The sequence below is a fragment of the Equus quagga genome, chromosome 12 (assembly GCF_021613505.1).
Source record: "Equus quagga isolate Etosha38 chromosome 12, UCLA_HA_Equagga_1.0, whole genome shotgun sequence".
Classification (NCBI taxonomy): domain Eukaryota; kingdom Metazoa; phylum Chordata; class Mammalia; order Perissodactyla; family Equidae; genus Equus; species Equus quagga.
In genome coordinates, this window is record NC_060278.1 from 12294087 (window position 1) to 12316545 (window position 22459).

General features: G+C 44.3%; 1 protein-coding gene across 1 annotated transcript in view; it reads left to right on the forward strand.

Annotated features, from left to right (window-relative positions):
* Positions 1-22459, forward strand: part of PIP4K2A (phosphatidylinositol-5-phosphate 4-kinase type 2 alpha) — a 164742-nt gene that overhangs the window by 96181 nt on the left and 46102 nt on the right. Inside the window, exons 2-4 of the mRNA XM_046679480.1 lie at positions 3292-3389; positions 5229-5325; positions 20249-20401. Coding sequence (XP_046535436.1) covers positions 3292-3389; positions 5229-5325; positions 20249-20401 — 348 coding nt within the window. The remainder of the gene's footprint in view (positions 1-3291; positions 3390-5228; positions 5326-20248; positions 20402-22459) is intronic.

The following is a 22459-nucleotide window of genomic DNA, read 5'->3' on the forward strand; positions in this document are numbered from 1 at the left end:
TTTGAAAGACAGTTTTGATACGTGCACGCACACACGTATTTGATGTGTGTTTTCTTAACCAGCACCAAGCAGTTAACTCAATTCTGACACTACCTACCTGGAGATAGCGTAAAATCCCACAGATGAAGTGCTCAGGCCCACAAGACTGCCCCCATTTCAGATGCCAGTCGCAAGGCCAGGTTGTCACTCTGCTTCTGACTGCCGGGCTATAAACTGAAGGTTCCCTTGACCTTCTCCTCGGGTTCAATTAATTTGCTAGAGCGGCTCAGAGAGAGACATTTATTTACATTTGCTAGTTTATCATAAAGGATGTTATAAAGAATATGGATGAAGAGGTATATAGGGCAAGACCCAGAAGAGTCTGGAGCACAGGAGCTTCTGTCCCCATGGAACTGGGGTGCACCATGTGGATGCCTTCACCAACCCAGAAGCTCGTCAACTGATGTTGTTCAAGAGTTTATATGGCGCTTAATCTTCTCCAGCATCCCCCTTCCCCATCCCTGAGGTCAGTGGGTGGGGCTGAAAGTTCCAAAGCTCTAGTCACTTGGTCTTTCTGGTGACCAGCTCCATCCTGTGGCTGTCTAGGGGCCCCACCCTAAGTCACCTCATTAACATAAATTCAGATGTGCTAAAAAAGGGCTCCTGGGGCCTGCCCGCTGGCGCAGCGGTTAAGTGCACACATTCCGCTTCAGCAGCCCGGGGTTCACGGGTTCGGATCCCGGGTGCGGACATGGCATTGGTTGGCAAGCCATGCTGTGGTAGGCATCCCACATATAAAGTAGAGGAAGATGGGCACAGATGTTAGCTCAGGGCCAGTCTTCCTCAGCAGAAAGAGGAGGATTGGCTGCAGATGTTAGCTCAGGGATAATCTTCCTCAAAAAAAAAAAAAATTGATCAAAAATAAGATTTCCAGGGCTGGTCCCATGGTCGAGTGGTTGAGTTTGCACGCTCTGCTTCGGCAGCTCAGGGCTTTGCCTGTTGGCATCCTGGGCGCGGACATGGTACGGCTCATCAAGCCATGCTGGGGTGGCATCCCACATGCCACAACTAGAAGAACCCACAACTAAAAATACACAACTATGTATTGGGGGGCTTTGGGAGAAAAAGGAAAACTAAAAATCTTTAAAAAAAAACGGGGGGGCTCCTTATGAATGACAAAAGACACTCCTATCACTCAGGAAATTTCAAAGATTTTAGGATATTTGTGCCAGGAACCTGAATAATGACCAAATATATCTCTTATTGTACCACTGAATACAATTTTATGTTGTCAGTAATTTTCCATTTTGAAGATGTACCACCACTGTCTTTGGGCTTCCAGTTTTGCTGTTGAGAAGTTAGCTGGCAATGTCATTCCTCTGTTGTGTTCTGTCTTTCCTCTCTGACCACTTTTCTTCTCTTTGCTTTTGGTATCCTTTAGTTTAACTGCAGTATATCTAGGTGTGGATTTTTCCTTAGATTGCTTTGTGTACATTAGGTATTACATATCCATAGAATTATAACTTTCATGAGTTGTAGAAAATTCTCAGCCATTATATCTTCAAATATTGTCTCTTCTTCATATTCTCCGTTCTCTTCCTTTGAGATTCCATTTAAATTCACTCCAAACTCCCTGTCTTGACCACTTTTTTTTCTTAACCATTCTTTTGTATGTTCTGTTTCTGTTGTCTCTCTCTCTGGTATTCTAGGTAACTTCCTCAGATCGACCCCCAGGATACCAGTTATCCAGTCTGCTGCGTAAGCCCTGGCTTAGAGGCTTTTTGCTTGTTTTCAGTTCAACAATTATAGTTTTCATTTTGTAAGATTTACTTGATTCTTTTCCAAATCTGATTGGTCATTTTGAAAGTCTCCTAGTTTACTCATTTTTGCCAGTCCATCTTTGACTTTGTACATTTTACCCCTAGTTTTTGTTTTCTGTTCTGTATCTTATCATTCTAATAGCTGAAGTCTTGAAAATAATCCTCCATTTTTGTTTCTGCTGACTCCCACTCCTGTGATCTTTGTGAGCTCATATTTGGTTGATCTTCATCTGTGGGAATCCAGAGGCCTGTGTTGGGGATGCTTTCCTACAGACGCATCTGCGTTTACTTTCACCAGGTGTTGGGACCACTTTTGCCTCCGTCAAGGGTCCTAGTTTAATGTTGAAGCCTTCTGTTGAGCTCCTCAACTTTCCTTTGGCTCAAGTAAGTGTTGAAATTGCCAACTGTCTTTAGAGAAACCCCTCCTTTCTCTCTTGCTTGATGGTCACCACATTCCCAATGGATTAAACTCACTTTGGGGAAGGAAGGCATCTTGAAGATTTTCCCTACTTTCTGTGAACCCAGCAATGTGTTAACAACTTGCTTTATCAAGGAACTCATTTGTGTGTTTGTTTGTTTTGCTTTTGTGGCTGAGAACCCTTCCAAGTAGCTTCCATTTTACTGGAAGTATAAATCTTTAATGTGGTTTTTATTACAAGCAACAAGGGAGAAATAGCTTGGGAACCAAGATGCAAAAAATAATTAACCAAGAGAAAGTTCAGCTTTTTCAAAGTGGTGTGTCTAAAGCTGTCCCTGCCATTCACCAGCAAATAAACGGAACGTGATTCAACCTTTTGTCCTCTGTAACCACATCTTTGCTTTTGTCCTTGACCTCTATCCAACCCATCTCCTTCTTCTTTAGTCCCAGAGCCATATGTCTTCTTCCTTTTCTTCCTTTAAGGTTCCTCTTCTGGTAAATTCATGCCTTACCCCAAAACTTATTTTTAAATTAAGTTCCTATAAGAAAAATAAAGACCACAAGAATAAGTGTTGCTTTTTGAGTACCCAGAAGAGTAAAGGAATAGTCATATGCATTTATTCAACAAACACTTGCATCAGAAATTTGAAAGCCCTCTTTCTCAGATAACATTTTCTTTACAGGGGGAAGCTGTCCTGGACGTGTGATTAGAGTGCTGCGTTGAGACTCTGAGGGGAAGTGGGAAGATAGGGATGGGGGGAAGCAGGACAGTTGGCCATGAGGGTTCACCCTCTAGAATTGCTCCCTTGCCAGTGCTGTCCTGGAGGCCCCCACAGGCCCAGCAGCAGACAGAGACGAGCAGTGGGAGTTGGAGACGGATGTGAGGTGGGAGGCAGTGGCGAAGTCTGATGGGGGAGTGAGGAAAACAAGAGAGATGACTTAGATGGGAATAGGAAGGAAGGTGGCCCAGGACGTTCTTGTGTCTCAAAGTTTTCTTCACAAGATACGTGTTCAAGTCAAGCACTTCCCACCTAGATGGTAATAACCTGTGCCATTTATTTTGTATTTTTCCAGATCAATGAACTGAGCCATGTTCAAATCCCTGTTATGTTGATGCCAGATGACTTCAAAGCCTATTCGAAGATAAAGGTGGACAATCACCTTTTTAACAAGTAAGTACAAGTAATGACGACTTTTTCTCGAACTGATGTGGCTGCCAGAAGTATGATTTTTGTGAATTTCTGTAACCCATTATTTTTCAATGAGTGGGAGTAAAGTTTTGCTGATGAAGTTAATCCTGTGATAAACATAACCATCTGTCATTTTTCAGAAAAGAAACAGCAGGCCCTCGTGGGTAATATCCTTTTGCCATATGGCATATCATTCTCCATGAATATCTTATATGTTAAAAGTGATATTCTCATTACAATTTAAATGTTTGAAGCTGTAAATTGCTTGGATTTTTGAGCAGCTATGGACCTCAGCTGTATTACCCAAAACTCTGATATGATTACTTTATCAACAGGAATGACTACTTCATAGAATAATGAAGAACTAAGGTACATTTTTGTGAAACATAAATGGATGCCATCTTGGACATTGAGAATATTTCTCTTTCATTTGAATGTCATTGTGTGTTAGGCAGTGCACTGAGAGCCAGAGATACAAGGAGGTATGAGACGTGGCCCTGCCCTCAGGGAGCTCACAGTCAGGCGAGTGGTTGAAAACTGACACATATACAAATCACTGTAATTTGATGTGCAGAGTACCACAATAGAGGGGTGTGTGTGTGTGTGTGTGTGTGTGTATGAACACAAAAGAGGAAGCAATTCCGAATGAGTGGGATGAGCCTCAAAGAACTCCCTCCCCCATGAGGATCAATTATGAAGTTTCTTAATGGGCCATTGTTCTAACATGAAGCTGATGTGTTCATTCTTATCATAATACTGTTTAGAGCTTGGCCTTTTGAGGGGATCTTTCCTATGTGAATTTAGAACGTGGTATTTATATAAAACATGAAATAGGTCATTCAAGGAATGAGACCAGTCTTGTTTTGTAAGCTCTAATCAGCAAGGAACTGAGGACGAGTGTGGGGAGCGCTGTTTGTGGCTCGCTCTTCTGCTCTTCCCTGACTCGCCAAGCTCTTGGCTTTCCCTTCACTGTTCTCTCTGCGTGGCCTCTTCCCTCTCCGCCTCTTCCTCCTTGGGGAAGTGGCTGTAACATGTGGTCAGGATGAAAAGGTCCTGGAGTCCCAGTGCTCCTAGGCGGTGAGAGGAGACAAATGTTATCAGTCTGTCCCTCTGTCCCCCATATCGTGCTGTTTGTGGCAGTTGGTTCCATGAAGCACACCTGTACCTTCTGCGGGTCAGGAACTCCAAGCACTTGTTTGGCGACACATAGAACTAGACGGTGGTGTTACCGCCCAAGGAGGGGTCATCTGCCCACTGCAAGATATACCAATAGTTGAGAGACAAGGTGGTAGGAGAGAAAGGGTTTTATTACGGCTTGCTAGCAAGGAAGAAAATGGCTGACTAATGTCCGAATGAAACATCTTTCAGAACAAAGACTGCTCGCCAGTTATATACAAGGCTGGTCTCCGGGTCAAGGAGGCATCTTGTCTTAGTTCCCGATAATCTTTTGTCTTATTGGATGTGCATTAGAGACCAGAGCAACACACTATACCCTGATCTTTCACTTGTCATTGATGATGGCTATCAGCATAGACCCTCTGCCCGGGGGTCATCACATTCCTAAGGAACTCAGAAGAACAAAGTTACCAACTTGTTACAGCTGGGAGGGGCCATAAACTCTACAGAGCGTGTATATCTCCTGGAGGGTGCATATCCAGCTGGGTCAGTTAATCAGAGGTCATTCAAAGTTACAAAATGGTCTCTTTTCTACAATATGGCTTTCCTTATGTCAACCTTATGTTGAACCGGTTTCAGTGTCAGATTCTAATCTGGTTAACTCTTTGTCTATCTGAGCTTTATTCCACAATATGACTGTTTCAGAGAGAACATGCCGAGCCATTTCAAGTTTAAGGAGTACTGCCCGATGGTTTTCCGGAATCTGCGGGAGAGGTTTGGAATCGACGATCAAGATTTCCAGGTGAGTTGCTTTCGTTGACGTTCGCTTCAGATGAGTTTCATCGTGCCTTTTGCTTTGTGGGAAAGGAATTTACATTTTTGTCATGACAAGTAATTATATAATAGTAATTTTCATTTTATATAAGGAATTTTCAATGTTCTTTCTGAAATAAAGGATTCTTTTCATTTAGGAACTTCGATGCAATATGATTTCAGTAGTCAGTAGGAAAAGAAATTGTCCTTTGGGAAGAGAGCTGTATGTGAGTTTATATAATAGGTCCACAGCCTGTGCAACTGTGCATGTGTGTGTTGAATTCGCATTTCCTGTACTTATAGAGGCCACTTTGGAATCCTAGAAATTTATTTTTGTTCTTGCTGATTTGCTGCTTTTCAAATTGGCCAACCCCGCCTCTTGCCCACAGCATTTTTGTCAGAGGCCTCGCTCTGTGCACTGTGACACGGTGTGGTCTAGTGACCGCAGTGCTCTTGTCATCATCAGGAGCCCGCTGTCCCGGGAGCAGTTCTGTGGAGCGCCTTCCTTTGCTCTTGGTCCTCACCACATAAAAATGTGCCCCATTGCCTTGCTCCCCATATTTGCCTGATTCTCAGTTTTAACTTTTAGAATCAAGATCATAGTGCTGTCCTTTCTGTTGGGCCCTGCTCATTTTTCCTAAGAAGGGGCTTGCCCTCAGTTACCTGATTTCACGCAGCCAGCCAGGTTCGTAAAAGCCACGAAAGAAATCTCCCTTAGGAGATGCAAGGGCTGCCTTCTGGTCTTTTACGACAGTCTAATTGTTTCACTGCCAGAGTACTGACTTACTTTAAATCCTTTCAAATCTAGTAAACACTTTCTCTCCTTTGCTCTCAATGGGAAATCCTAATTTATCCTGCATTAAGTGCCATATTGCCATTCTGGGTGACCTTGCAAGTTGAATATTGGCACAGCTTACCCTCTATTTTTCCTTAATGAAAGGGTCCCTGAGGCAAATGGAGCTTAGTGAGTACACTTTCCTAAAGATTTGTGGGCCTCCCTGCCCTGCCCTGCCCTGCTCCATTGTTGAAAGTTTCCAGGAATTTCTCACATGCTCACTCAGGCATGAGAAACCTTCAGGCTGCCACGTTCTGAAAAAGCGATGCTGGTCAGGCTGCTGGTGACGTTCCCTCCTTGGTGGACCAGGGCCCAGGTTTCCACGGAGGTCTGTGCTCTGAGCAGCAGCTCGGGCACACCCCGCAGAGGGCTGAGGGGAAGTGGGACCAGGAGCATGTGGGCTCAGGGTTTACTTTTTTTTTTTTAAAGATTTTATTTTTTCCTTTTTCTCCCCAAAGCCCCCCGGTACATAGTTGTGTATTCTTCGTTGTGGGTTCTTCTAGTTGTGGCATGTGGGACGCTGCCTCAGCGTGGTCTGATGAGCAGTGCCATGTCCGCGCCCAGGATTCGAACTAACGAAACACTGGGCCGCCTGCAGCGGAGCGCGCGAACTTAACCACTCTGCCACGGGGCCAGCCCCCTCAGGGTTTACTTTTAAAGCTGCGGTGGAGCCCACGCTCAGGTTTGGGTTCCATGTGTAGGAGAGAAAACTCAGATCAAGCCAGACTTGAAATTTACCACTGAAAAAATAAGTCCGTTTTGAAGAATAAATTTTGGAATAATAAAAAGGAGTAATTCTACATTATTTGAGCACTGTTACTACATTTAAAGAGGCCAAATGAAAATAAACTGAGTACTTTAAAAGGAATGAACAGCTGAGAACTTGTCTGAGTCCTAAGAAGGTGTCTGCCGGACTCTCTCATGCTCAACTCAGGTGTGTTTCTTCCTTCATCCCCTCTTTTTTTTTTTAAATAAAACAGCTCCTCCGGCATTTCATAGAAATTGACTTTTGGGGGCCTTGCTACAACATCTAATTAGCTTCCTCAATTCGTTACCAAAAAGAAGTCCTTGTATTTCTTCTCATAATCAGCCCTGGGAAGTGAGATCTAAAATGGACCCACTGCATCCTGCATTCTGTGCTGCAGCAGATAAAAGTAGTTTTTTAAATTTCCTAAAATGACCCATTTAGTTGCTGAAATACTACCACCTTTTTTCCCCCAAAAACAAAACCATGGAAGGTGATATTTAAGTAAGTGCCAATTGCTGAGTACAAAGTTTGCAGGCAAATTAGGCAAGTGGAAGATGATTCACGCCTGAACTAACTGGCAAGACTGTTAAGCTCTGTGAGATCAGTATAGAGGAGAGCCAGTGTGGGTATAATTAATATTTGAACACCGCTCCTTTGCTCAGCTATGCCTGGTGCTTTGTGCATTTAAATTGTTGCTTTCTCTTTGGCAACTGTGTTTCTATTTAAAAAAAAAAAAAAGGCGGGTGTTTAGAGATACACCGGTTTCCCTCCTCGATCCCATGTTCCTTTCCCAATATCCATACCTCTTAAAAAATTTCCAGCAGGGGCAGGGCCCCTGAGTTTAAACCAAAGATAAGATTATACATGTGGGGCTCCACCCTGTTTCTTGGCTACCTGGAAAAAAGGAGGAAGTTGTGCCAACTCTGGCTCTGGGTCCTTGACTCGAGGGCCCCTGCGCACTGCAAGGGTGAAGGCCCCGGCCGGCAGTGGAATAGGCCTGGACCAGCGGGGCCTGTCATCTCAGCTGCTGGGCACGTGGATGCACCACTGCCCAGATGTTTCATTCATTGTGGCCAGAACAAGGAATAGGTATCTGTTGACACATGTAGTACCAAATTGAATACTCTTTCCCACTCTGATCTGAAAAGTAGGATCAGTGACCTGGGGTCTTGTCATCTTTTGGGGACACTGCATTGCCAAAGGGGACCAGGCCTCATGCTACTTTGCTTTGCCTTTTTGCGTTTATTTTTCTTAGGTGCTTGCTTGTTGGACGAGTGGCCTTTAAATCAGCGAGGCGATAAGGAGCTCTGCTGTCTGGTTCATTTAGTATTCAAACCTTCAGATTAAATCAAATGGATGAATGGTCTCCACCCACCGTGTGTGTGTGTGTGAACGCCATTTAGCTGCACCTGAAAAAAGTCAGCATTGATCAATCTGATCAAAGTAGAGCACAGTAGTTAGCCTACCTAACTGACTTCTACTAGCGAACTTAAACTTCTTGAAAGGAACTGAGAAGCCTTCTTGCTGTCCGCGTAAACATTTGTATCTTTCCTTTGGTTTTGATTTCTTGAATGTCTTTTAAAAATAAAACTTAATGGGGCTGTCCCAGTGGCAGAGTGGGTAAGTTCATATGCTCCACTTCAGCAGCCCAGGGTTCCCAAGTTCGGATCCTGGGCGCAGACCTACACACCACTCAGCAAGCCATGCTGTGGCAGCATCCCACGTCTAAAGTAGAGGAAGATTGGCACAGATGTTAGCTCAGGGCCAATCTTCCTCACACACACAAAAAAATCAAATAAATAAATAAAAATAAAACTTTTTCTTGCTCTTAAAGAAAGATTCAAGCAACAGTTCTGGAATAGTCATCATCAATAACAGTATCACCTAACATACAGCTGTAAACCTGTTTGTGTGTGTGCATGCCTAGTGCTTCGAGATTCAGAACTGTCTTCAGTTCATTGGTGCTTCTCAAAATTACTTCATTGGTTTGTCATATGCTCAGAGTTGAACTATGCTCTCCTGATCCTTGTTGGGCCAGTGTGACTCCCCGTTACTGTACTTTTAAGGTGAGATGTCTTTCCTGGTGAATGCTCCCACGGAGGCCTCACTGTTGCTGTTCCTGTAGTTCTGTTTCTGCCATCACTACCGCCACCTTCAACTCCGGTTCCCCTTAGGTCAGTGATTTCACGCACAATTATCAACTCACTGTGTGTTTATTTGCACCTCCCGAGTGTCAGGCTCTGTACTACCCGTTCTAGGGGACGCAGAAGAAAAGAAAGAGTGAAGGAATTCCTTTTTTTTTCACGATTGCATGCCAGTTTCAATGCAATTTACAGACACCCAGACATCTTGACTTTGAATGTCCTTCAAGAATATCTGCATCCCCCCTTCCAGCCTCTCCGAGTATCAGAACCTCTCATAACAGGCCTGGAAAGTCAAAGGAAGGCTTCTGTTGAAGTTCTGAGCCGCAGACAGGACTGCCCAGCAGAAACCAAAAAGTTATGCAGGATGGAGATACACCCAGATTCACCACATAATCGAAACCGAGGCCTCTTGTTCTTCGTGGGGGATAATACCAGGTTTACTTCTCCGCCACTGCGCCTCCTGAATTAGAATCCCTCATTATTCGCATCTGATGCATTTTCTTATTTGTATTTGTAGCAGAGAATTCTAATTTTAAAGTAATTAATTTTAAAAACTAACTTTTTAAACTTTGGATGTTCTTGTTTCAAGTTTAAAAATACAATTCCAAAGTGTTAAGACCTTCAGAGAATACTAAACTTTGCAAAAAACTTCTGCCAATATCTCTAGAATATGAAGCCTGTCACCATGTTTTCATATGTAGATTTCCCAAATACGATTTAAACTGTCTGGGGGCAGGAACTGAGTCTAGCGTGTTTCCCGGGCTGCAGGCCCAGCGTTTAGCACCCTCCTGGCTCTGGGCAGGCACTTCAGAAATATTTGTGGAAGAAGGAAAGGGAGGGAGGGCTTGGGGGGGCATAGCAAGAGAAGTGAGCCTTCTGGGCCTAAGCATTGGGCCCGAGAGCTCAGGAAGTGTGTGACTGGATGGTTGGGGACTGCCGGAGATGAAGATGGGAGGCGGAGAATGTGGGAACTGGGCTGCAGGCCTTGACCAGATTCTTCAGTCTGAGAGCAGCCCTGCAGATTGTGCACGGGAGAGTGATGTGATGACATGTGGATTCGCTAAAGATCATTGAGCTGGTTATGTAGAGAATGCATCCAAGGAAGATAAAGAAATTAGGAGGCTGTGAAATATCTCAGGTGAAGCAGAGGTGTGAACAGGGCACTTGGCAATGATAGAATCAAGAAGAGAGCAGCTTCACAAGGCAGGGAGAAGAGAAAACTGATAGGAGCGGTGGCTGACGGTCCCCAGGAGCCAAGGACAGGAGCTGGAGGTGTCGGGGCCTGAGACACTGGGAGGGCAAGGGGGGCGCGCACTGCGGGAGGTAAGTTTGCAGATGGGGAAGGAGAGAGAGGAAGATGAAGTTGAGCTTTTAGCCTGTTGAATGTGGAGGTGACCTGGAGGTGCCTGTGTGTGGCTGGTCGTCACGCAGTTGGGCATCCTGGGTGGTGCTCAGGATTGGGACCCGGAGCAGAACCCCAGATCTGGGCATGCTCGGCATAGAGGTGCTAGCCTCTTGACAGGCCTTGTGCTGTCGCCACCCTGGATTTGCTTACTCCGTGAACGCTGTGAGCTTCTCTTTTCCTCATTAACAGTTTGTTGTCTCTTGGGTTTGCTCAGCCCAGTCTTTCACTGTTTCTCCTCACACTTGCTGGCCTCACAGTTGAGGCACCATGAACCTCACAGCAGATATCAGACAGAAACTCCGCCTGGCTGTAAACCCAAGGCACTCCCCTCAGATTGGACAAGTCTCATGATAGACTTTTGGGGAAACTCCTTCACCACCGATCAGCATCATCAGATTTTTTTTCTTGTGCTTTTGCTGCTCCTTCTGATGAGTTGAACCCATTACTGTCCCCACCACAAACAGCCCCCAGCTGATGACTCGGGCTTCCTGTTGGCCTGCGTTTCTTGCCCCTGAACCCACTTTGGGTTATGACTCATGATTTTCAACAAGAGCTGACGGTCAGTCATCCCTGCCACAGGGAGCCCTGTCCAGGGTACAGGCGGGACCCTGTACTGGTTTCTCGTGAGCCTTGGGCCCAGGTCTCTGGTATTTTAATCTCAGTCAAGTACCAGCCTGAAACTTTTAAAGGAGGTCTCATGGCGCACCATGAAGTTCCCGCACCTCTGCTTCTTTCTCTGCTGGTCATTCCTGTTCATTTTGTGTTCTTTTCTGAAAAGTTGTTTCATTATTGATAAGTGTGAAATTGCACTGTGTCTTGCTTCCCTCGATAATGAAAGCCACTCTACACCTGGGATCACAGCTCAAACTTCCTTTGAAATCTCCCAAGACCTTCACACAGGGCTTTGAACACAGTGGGCCTGTAATAAATCCTTGATGATGATGTTGGAGTTAGCATGTTGGTCTTTGCCTCTCTGACGAGGTCCGAGGACCATCTGTCAAATGCAAACCCAGAAAGCAGCCTCATCTGGGCGGTCGTCCCCAGCTCCTGGGCTGTGTGATTTGAAGCATGTCATCACAATCCTGAGTTGTCAGCAGGGCGGCCCTTGGCTTCGAGGTTTCAAAGTCCATGAAACAGGTAGTCTAGGTTAGGAGAAAGAGCATCTTCCTGGTAGTTACGAGGCTGGTTTGAGTCTTGGATCTTTAGTGACTAATGCTATGACTTAATCCAGTCACTTCATCCTGGTAGGTCTCAATTTTCTTATCTGTGAAATGGGAGAGAAGGATGCGGTGCTCTCTGAGGCCCTCCCAGCTGCCAAATCTCTGACTCTATTATGAAGTCACCGGGAGTGGATGGCTGTCACTTAGATTCTTGTACATGCTATCGACATGTTCCCTTCGTAAGGTGGTGGCTTTTTTGACTGAGCATGGCAGAATTGATTTAAAGTGGCCTTTCTGTTCACAGAAAATAAAAACTTTTCATACATGATATTTAGCAGAAATACAAACGTATCAAAATGGAAAAAGACCAAAAATATATGTAAGACTGTATGACTAGTTCAAGAGAATTAAATGTTCAAAATGCTTGGGTATTTAAAAAATATACAGGGGACTGTAATGGTTAGTAAAGTGTGACATTTTGATGAGAAGTACAGGAGATTGGTGGAGGAAATGAGCTAATGAAATTGACCTTTACGTTCCCTGCACCTTCTGGAGGCCCCGCTAATCCTGGACCTCCCGCCTCGGAAATAAATGTCTTCAGTGCAGACTTTGAGGGGGTGGGGAGGAAGGATAGCACCATTAATCCCTTTCTTAGGGGAAATAACAATAAATTTCCAATTACAGTTGTAAGAAGGCCATTGAAGAGAGAGCTTCATCTCTCATTATCTTCCTTTATTTCCTGTTGAGGGCTGACATGGCACCACAGCTGTTGAGGTTTGAGACAGTGTATTGTAAGATCAGAAATGCATTTGGCTATGGAAAATGGAAATGGTGAAACATGAGTTCACTTACCAAGTGGCAAGATAGCCAGGCAAGAATGGACTCCGTTGTCATATTCTTACCTGCCCTGCATCTAATAGTTTAGCCCTAGAACTTCAATTTTTGTCAGACAGTTCATTTTATCCCCAACTCCCCAGCAAGCCTAGGAGCATCCTAAGAAGTAGCATTTGCTGGCTAGAACGTGTCCACTGCACTGAACTGAGAGCACCCACAATGTTACCTCACTCACCCAGAGATGGCGCAGGGTCTGCACCTGGCACAGTGGGTCCCCTCAGGGTGGTGAGTGTGCTCTGGGGACTTGCAAACAGAATGTTTGGGCCACTCCTAAACGCCTGTGTACTGTATGATTGCGTGTAGATGAAATGTCCAGAATAGGCAAATCTGTAAGACAGGAAGTAGATTAGTGGTCTCCTGTTGGGGGAGTGGGGAGAGGGATGGGAGTAACTGCTAACGGGTGTGAGGTTTCCTTTTGAGGAGATGAAAATGTTCTAACATTCATTGTGGGAATGGTTGTTTAACTTTGTAAATGTACTAAGACCATTGATTTGTACACTTTAAATAGGTGAATTGTATGGTGTGTGAATTACCTCTCAGTAAAGCCGTTAAGAAAGAAGAATGTTTGGGTTTAAGATCAGTTTATGTTCAATATGAAACTTTTGTTTCCCTCCACCACTGGTTTTGGATGCCTTTTTCTTGAGGGTAGGAGTTATGATAACAGTATTTCCATTTAGAACAAATGAATTTAAGGAATTACATAGTTTATCATATGAAACTGTTAAATGTGTGGAAGAAAAGGGTAGCGATGAATAGAGCATGTTTTTTGCTGTTTGTTTACAATTGTCATTGGATTTTTCCCCCCAAACTAATAGCAAGTCTTTGTCTATTTCCCATGTCTCTACCAACTGAATATTACAGTTACTGAGCTGTTACTATTACTGAACAGTAACTATCTTAAAATTCAAAATCTGGGATTCTGAACCTCTCAGTTCAAAAGTGTGAGTGTGCAAAACATGGTACTCTGTGGGTATTTGGGGTCAAAGTAGTAATTACTGAATAATTGGGAGAGCAAGAAGGAAACCTCGAGACCATGAAGTCCAACTGTCTTTCTTTGCAGATAATCAGATAACAGAGTAAGGGGCGGGCTCTCCTCGCCCTTGACTTCTAACTCATGGGTGGTTTCCACCACCCATGCTGAGACCCGACAGCCTGAACAGGATAGAAAAGGTGGTAAAGGAGCCCACGAGTCACCGCTGTGGGCAGGGGAGGGAACAGGACGCCGGATCAGATTTCTGTTACATCTGTATTTTAAATGTGGCAAACGCCTTGGAAGGCTCCGCATTGAGTGGGATTGTGGATTTCGTGGTATCCCAGCATGTTACACAGATGACTTCCATGACCGTCAGTTCCAGGCTTGCTTTGCCAAACCTGCCTCTCTCCTCAGCCCCCCCGCCGCCCCCCCCCCGGTTCTTGCTGCTGCCTCCAGGTAGCAGAGGCCCCACTTCCGGCTCCCTGGGCCTTCCCTCTCCTGTACCTTCAAATTTGTTCGCATCTTTGGCCGGCCAGCCTACTTTCCTTCCTCCTCCCTCTCGGGAAGGAGTTGCCCCAGCTTCTTCCCCCCCCCCCCCCGTCCTTTTTACTTCCTTTGGAGAGCTGTCCTACCCTCTGTCATCCCTCCCTGTCTTTGGCTGGAGAGGATGCTGGGAGGTGAGCAGGGGACAAGGATAGAAGGAAGCCCTTGTGGGTTAGGAAGTTTCAGCTTGAAACTTCTTTGTATAAAGTTTGAAACCCTCTTTTAAAAATACAAGTGGTTATTATTGAAGCCTGTAGAAAGTAACCTGTAAAAGTGAAGGGAGGGTGTGTAGCTCTCCATTTTCACTGGGTACAAACCAGAGGCTTGGCCAGGGTGGGGGAAAAACAAATCAAGAGCAAATTGGAAGAAGTTATTCTATAAGACATTCTTCATTTTTATCTTACCAGCTTACAGAATAATTTGTTAATATTGGGCTGTACTTCTCATCTTCCAATTTGAAATTTATTAATAAGAGCTACCGTTTATTGTGTTACTATATCCCAGGCACTATCACTAAAACTGTATTATCTAATTAAACCCCCAAACAAACTTATTCTTATTATCATCATCATCATTATCACCTTTCTACAGATATGGGAACTGAGGCACAAAATGCTTAAATAACTACCCCAAATCACCCAGTCTGGACTTCTTAAGCTCCCATGTCTGACGCCATGCTCTCCTGCCTTCTAGCTTCATCATCAGCACTGTTTGGAACTTGAAAGGCTGTCGGGCCTCTGCTCATGGCAATATGAACCTGAGGAAATATGAATAAACTAAATAAAGGATGAAGAAACTAGACTTCACATGGAGAGATGGTTGTGATGTTCAGGACATTCTGTGAATGTATACCTAATGGGTTTGTGAATGTGTTCTCTTCTGATGGTTTCTAGACTTGGGGAGGTGTATTAGGACGTTTCAGAAGACCAGCAGACGATTTCACACATTGAATAAGCCCTTGATTGCCTTTGTCTTCTGTTGTGACTTTGACCCAAAATGTCCACGTTCACACTTTTGAACTGAGAGGTTCAGAATCCCAGATTCTGAACATGGAACTGTCTCAGCTTTGTCTTGGATAAGGAATTTGTTTTCTAATGAAAGTAGATCTCTCCAAACCCTGGGTGGATTTCATCCGGTAATTTTATCTGAGAGCTTGCTCATAAAGACAGGCAGGTAAAGGTAAGCATTCCTGAAAGTGAATATTTTGCTTTGGAAATGGGGGCTATCTTGAAGATAACTATACCAACCCTACAAATGGTGCTTTTTCGGCCGTTGGTTGGATCAAGTCTTCATCTCAGACTTGCCCTTTTACATTAAGTGGTTAAGATGAGAAAGAATTTTTTTAAATGATGCCTTCAGCAAGACCTTCTTTCTTCCATGCAATCTTGTTCTAACTTGCAAATTTTGTCTTAACTTCTTTTTCTCTGCCCCTCGCACCTTCCCCCACACATTTAATGTTATAGAAGTAACCCAGAATTCAGCATCCGCAGTGTAAAAGGTTACTCCTTTCAGCCTTGGCATTCTTTGCTAAGAAAACTCATACAGTTGTAAGCAGGGAAAGACAGAGGATGGAACAGTCTTCTGAAGATAAAAGCCAGTGAGCAAAAGAGAATGAACACCTCCAGCTATTCTTAGAACACGTGAGTTAATTAAAACAGACATGATGAACTGTGCCACGTGGTCAGAAATGTGAAGAATTCTCAGGATTGACATTCCCACAGGATTGTAGGAAATGGTAGGTGCTGGGCATCTTTCAGCCCTGTCTTTGCGCCGCATGGATTGTCTGACTCTATTTGGCCACACATAGTGTTCCTGTCCCAAAGCCTTGTTGCCTTGAGAGAAGACAGCTCCAACTCCTACCCACCCCAGTTAAAATCGAGTAATGAACAGCCCTAGAATGAGTCAAGATAGATTTGCACACATGTTAATAAAGGCGTAAATTAAAGACTCTGGGCTGTGTTCGCATTGAGGCTGTTATTGATATTTTTACATGTCTTACTTGGCAAAATGGAAAACATAAAGACAGGTTTGGTTTTGTGCCAGCTGGCTCACGCTCTAGCTTGTGATTAGAAGGTGTTTGTCACCACGGAAGAATCTTTCTCAGTGATCCCATTGTAACGCCCACCAGACTGGAGTCCAGGCAGGGAGGCAGCAATGGCGGGAGGGATGGGGGCTCTGGGCAAGGCCCAGCAGGACCTCCCTCCATGTACTCCATCCCGCTCAGATGTTGAAGAACTGAGACGGGCAAGTCATTTCCGCTCTCTAGGTCCCTGTTTTCTTATCTGTAAATTGAGTGGTTTGGAATAATCTCCAAGGTTGCTTCCGACTGTAGTGCTCTTTGATTATGAGATTTATTTACTTATTTAATCTTGGCCCCAATGTCCTAAACCATCATTATGCCCCTCCTGAGATGATGGTTGGACTCTCTTCTGACTGCTCTTTTGTTGGGAGACACATTGACTCACCTTCTGACGTCTACACTCTCCAGCGGTTGCTGGGGCAGTGTGCCCTGCCTTCAGGTAAACACATTTTTGGAGTTACAGAAAGTCTGAGGTAGAGATGTAATTCAGCTCACACTCTCCCCTGGGCTTCTTCATCGCTTTACAGACCTGGAAACTGAGGCTCAAAGAGGCTAACTGACGTATCCAGGGGTTGATGAGTCACAGATGTTCTAGGTCCCAGACCAACACATTACACAGTACCGCCTTCACACACACACAAACAAGCAATTCTGCTTTATTTCAAAGGCCACAAAAAGTCTGTGATTACAGTGTTAAGTAATGGCAAAAGTTTCGTCGTGTCTTTGTAAACTGCCCTTTTTGGTTACCTCAGAGAAAGTTTTAGGCAGCGCCTGTGGGCATATTGCTTGACTCCACTGTACTCCAGTTTCGTTATCTTCAAATGGGAAAATGCACCCGGCTTTTCCTCTCCCAGGGATGTCGTGAAAATAAATATGAAATAGTGAGTTGGATTTTTCCAGGCCTTAGAATCATTCCAAGGATCATGTATTTTGTGTAAAATTGCCTTTACCTCCCTGATTTTCTGCTTGTCTAAGGCTTTCAATAAATTAGATTCATATATTTTATGTTCATAGTGATTGTAAAAGGTACATTCTAAATTTGGACAAATGTTTGTTCTTGACTTCAGTTTATTTGACAACTAAGAGCCTTAAAAAAAATTTTCCGCACACTGGAAGTAGGTATTATGGGTTGAGACTACTCATGAGATTATTGAAGAATTGAGTTGGGGCAGAATCAAGATTCGAATTTGTAGGGTTTTCTATCCCAGGGCAATATAGGATGGCCCGTATCCTAGTGCCAAGTCTGTAAGAAATGATTCTCGGTGTCTTCAAAGCTGAAGGGAAAGGCAAAGAATTTGGAAAGCGGCCACATCTGAGCTAAGGAGTTACTACGTTATTTGACTATGCATTTCTAGCCCTTTACTTCATAAGTCCATATGTTGCCTTGAACATAGTATCATTAAACATCTCTTTAAAGAATTAATACAGTGAATGCAGTGAATTATTATTCTTTGCTGTAAAGTTTCTCATGTTAACCAAACAGAGTTGGACAGAATATAATGGGAAAGGTGTTCATGCAGGTCAGTCTGTAATTATAACACACTTACTGCGCTTACAACACACAATAATAGACTCCGCACCTGAAAACACACATCACAGCCACAAATCAGTAAACTCTTGGTTCTCCCCTGTGGTCTGCAGACCCGCGGTGTCAGCATCATCTGCTGCTTCTAGTGCCCCGCCCCACACCTGCTGGGTCAGAATCTGCATTTTAACGTGATTCCCAGGTGATTCGGTTGCTCATTAAAGTCTGAGAAGCACTGACGATGCAGCTTTCAGTTTTACTCTGTGCCATTGGCCCGGGATAGAACATTACTTTCCTATCTAATATGCCGAAGACAATGATCCGTGAAACTGGTGCGGCTGTAATTCTGGCCTTTGCCGAATACCGTTGTCCTTCACTATTTCCCACTCCCCCCAGAAATTACTTTACTCGTATTGTCAATTTTACAAAGTTTATAACCTGTTCTGCCTGGCTGTCGTAAAGTTGATTGTTCCTGCTTTGATTTTATGCCTGAAAGTAGTTTGTAATCTTACGATTCCTAGTGTTCTTGTTTTCTTTGGAATAACGTTTTGCAAATTAATGTTTAGGATGAAAAAGTAAGACTGTTATCCAAAAGCAATGATCGCTTTTTGGTAGGGTTTAAAACCCCAAAAGGGGTCATTCATTTTGATTTTCTTCCTTTTTATTCTTAGTAGGAAATAGTGTAAAGGAGAATTTTTTTTTTTCCTTTTTCTCCCCAAAGCCCTCTAGTACGTAGTTGTGTATTTTAGTTGTGGGTCCTTCTAGCTGTGGCATTGGGGATGCTGCCTCAGCATGGCCTGATGAGTGGTGCCACGTCCGCGCCGAGGCTCCGAACTGGCGAAACCCTGGGCCACGGCAGTGGAGCGCGCAAACTTAACCACTTGGCCACGGGGCTGGCACCAGGAGAAAATTTTTTGAGAATATTGCCATTTTCTTGTTCTCTTGTTAAGATAGCCATTTTCATCCTGAGAATCATTTTCATCATTCTCAATCTATCTAATGAATTTCAAGTGTCTTGAGAATAATTTAACACTCCCAAATCTTGCTATTTAAAGTCATTGGGAGTTACAGTGATTTTTTTTCTCCTTCTCTCTAGTTTTCTAATACACTAAGGAAAGCAGGTTCAGTTAATTGGCAGTGTTGGCTCTGCACTGGCCAGGTGCACCTGCTTGCATTCAGATCAAGGTGGACTAGCTCAGAAAGTCATAATACACTGCAGTGGTGCCAGGGCCCATTTCCAATGCCTTGGAAATGAGAGTGAGCTCATAGGCCACTTCCCTCAGCACGCGAAGGACCTCCATGAGCCACTCTGCCTCTGCAATGCAGTTATACTTCCTATGACTAGATGGTGTTGGATTTCATCCAGAAAGGAAGGAAAGGGTTGAGAGCCTTGAGTGTCCTAGAAGGAAAGGGAACTCTTTGCTTGAAAATCCGTAAAGCCCGATATCACCTACCTCTCTAATGATATCTGTGTCCCTCTGCTAGACAGCATTTGGCTCACGGGGGCTTTGAATGCCCACTTTTAGGGAGGAAGTTGAGAGCAAGTGCCTTGCCTTTGACTCCCTTGTACACGATCCAGTGGGGCCAGGCAGGAAAGGAAAGCCAGTACTGAAGAACACAGGTGGCAGAGGGGAAGAGCAGGCTTCTTAGACGCTAGGTGTTTGCTCGTCCCAGTCATCTGGGTGACCAGGAAAGAAGGTTGGGGGACAAGGGAGGGGCTTCCTGGAGGCTCTAAGAAAACAGGAATTTCAGAGTCATGTGTGAGAAAAGGGTAGACTTACCTAGCTAGAATGTCAACAGCATGAGCCAGATACTGGAAGGAAATGGTGCGGGAAGAGCCCCTGCTCAGAGCCCCTCCTGTCCACCCTCCAGGATATTAGTCATTCTCAAAAATGACTGATGGGGGCATGGACAGTGGACCAAGCAGAATCTTCTGAGGAGCTGTTCTAGAATTCACCCGCTCAGGCTCCTCCCAGGGCACACTATAGGCAGCGTAGGTGACTTATCCAGTCGTTTACTAGTTGAGAACTTGGGTTCTGAGCCAGCCACACTGGAGATGGAATTCTAGCTCTTCGAACTCCTAGCTGTGTGACCTTTGCCCAAGTATTAAACCTTTCTGATCCCCATCTCCTCATCTGTAAAATGATGATGCTATTAATAGTAACCGTTTCATGGGGAGGTGGTCAGAACTGGGAGAAATACTTTCTGCCTAATGCTTGGCGGAATACCTGTCATATGAGGAAAGAGTCAGTGAATATAAAATTTTCTTTCATGATTGGAACCTAATTTCATTCAGAGGAAAATTTGAGCTCTTGTCCAACTCAGAAGAGACCAAGGTGAACAAAACAATTTTGATTGTAATTCTAGACGTCAGCCTACTTTAAGGACATTAAGAATCACAGTATCTACCCAAGCTGTTTTCATTTCATTTGAAAGACTAGCAGTTTGCGTTATGATGAATATAAAATGTTGTCACTCTGCTTACCAATTTCTTCCAAACACAAATGTTTTCGAAAACTTGTGATGACAACAAATTACCCAGAAATCAGAAAGCCATGTCTTTAACCGGTTCTCTCCCCTCCTCCCATCTCATCCCAACGGGAAGAACTCCTTGACCAGGAGCGCGCCGCTTCCCAACGACTCCCAGGCGCGGAGCGGAGCTCGCTTCCACACTTCCTGCGACAAGAGATACGTCATCAAGACCATCACGAGTGAAGATGTGGCCGAAATGCACAACATCCTGAAGAAATACCACCAGGTAATTTTTCTTTATCTTTATTTGAAACTCTGAGAAGGTCAACATTCATGACTAATTATTATCAAGGCCAAAGATTTAAATATGTAGTTAGGCAATGAGGAGAACGCATTTGACATCTCCTCTAGCTGGGTTTTTTTAAATTACTGTGGCCAGATGACTGACAGTTCACATTTAGGGATGCTTATACGATGAAGGTCACTAGTTATATTTATATAACACTTTTAATCTAAATGCTCCTGAAATAATAGTTTCAATGATTACCCTTCTAATTTCAAAATCACTCAGCTTAAGATCTGGCACCGTTTCAGAAGTGCTGCCCGTGCCAGAAGTTGGGTGTTGATTTCTGAGTATTTCTCCATTGGACACCTCCAAATCCTATCCTGCTTTCGCTGGTCTCTTCCTATCCTGGCCCCAGAAAGGCCCACCCCCACTCACAGTCTCCTGCGAGAAAGTTCTCTGATTTTAGGAAGTGGGTGTTTGTCTGCTTCCTGCCTCCCTTTACCCCTCAGCACCGCCTTTTCATGATCGCCTGGGGATAAAATGAAAGAGCCCTTGGGAGCTGTGCGCTCTCTCTCTAATGGAATAAACGCTAGCACAAGTTTGCTGGTGGAGCACCTGTTTGCAGGCCCTGGCGCTGAGCTGTGAGGGGCCCTTCTTACTGTGGACTCGTAAGAGCGTGAAGTCCAGTGTGTGACAATCCTCGCTTCAAACCCCAGCCCTCTCTCCTGCTCACCATGCGACTCTGAGACTTTGAAGCCTCAGTGTCTTCATTTATGCCATGGAGAGAATAACACCACCCAGCTATGGAGTCCTGAAGATTAATCGGGAGACTGTAGCCGGGTACTTACTTAGCACAGTGTCTGCCACACATGGAGGCGGTCAGTACGTGGTGGTGGTCGTCGTCATCGTCAAGTTGTACAAATAATCAGTAACAACGGGTCATCTTGAGACATTGTAGTCTTATGGCATGAATAGGACCATTGCTTGCAACGTCGCAGGAATCGTCTTATGGACTGATGTTTAAACCACATGCGCTAACATGCACATGCGCGCACATGCTTTTCAAGTCCTGCTTCGTTTTTTTACCTAAATAGCTCTGAATCCCCCTCAGAGGTGAAGATTGACTGTCGCAGAGGATATTCAAAATAAAGTGCTGAGGACCCGGACTGCCTTCACCAAAGGTTAACTAAAGGGTTCTCAGAGTGTTTAAACAAGCGCATTATTAAGTATCGGCCTCTCAAAGTGGTGCTTTGAAGGCACTGCCCGTTTGGGTTTGTGAGCTCGGAGATGTCTGACAGTCAGCTTCCTTCTTCGCGGTCATGCTTTACTCTCTAACATCCTGGATTATTTCTTGACAGTTACTTATTCCTCCAGATTTTGCAAGGTGATCAATTGCGTTTTTGCCTGCAGCGAAGTCTGTAAAGGTCTTTGAGCTATATTCTGTTTCTGGAAACTCGGGACTTCCCCTAATTTGTTTTCTAAAAACATCAGTCAGCCTGTAAATTCGTTTAACATCGAATAAATCTTTCATAACATCTCTTCCTTTTGCGATTTGTTCTGCAGGACTTACGCTATTGTGTCTTACAAAGGAAATGTTACTGTGCCGGTTGGTGCCTGTGAGGGTGAGCACCCCAAGGCACCGGCTTCTGAATGAATTGAATTACAGGATGCAGCTTTTAACCACGTGCCTTTTGGACTGTCTGCTGTTTCATTCTTTCCCTCTGGCACTTAATGTCATACTTACGCATTCTTTTTATACTTTCTTTAAATTGTTTCAGAACTTGCAAAGCAAAGTGATACCTCAGTGACTGATGAAGACATGTTATTCTGATAAATGGCTATCATACCATTCTAATACAATGTGACTGTATTCATATGTCAACTTCTTGATGACAGCTTTGCGTTCAGAATTTTTTTTTTTTTAAGATTTTATTTTTTCCTTTTTCTCCCCAAAGCCCCCTGGTACATAGTTGTGTATTCTTCGTTGTGGGTTCTTCTAGTTGCGGCATGTGGGACGCTGCCTCAGCGTGGTCTGATGAGCAGTGCCATGTCCGCGCC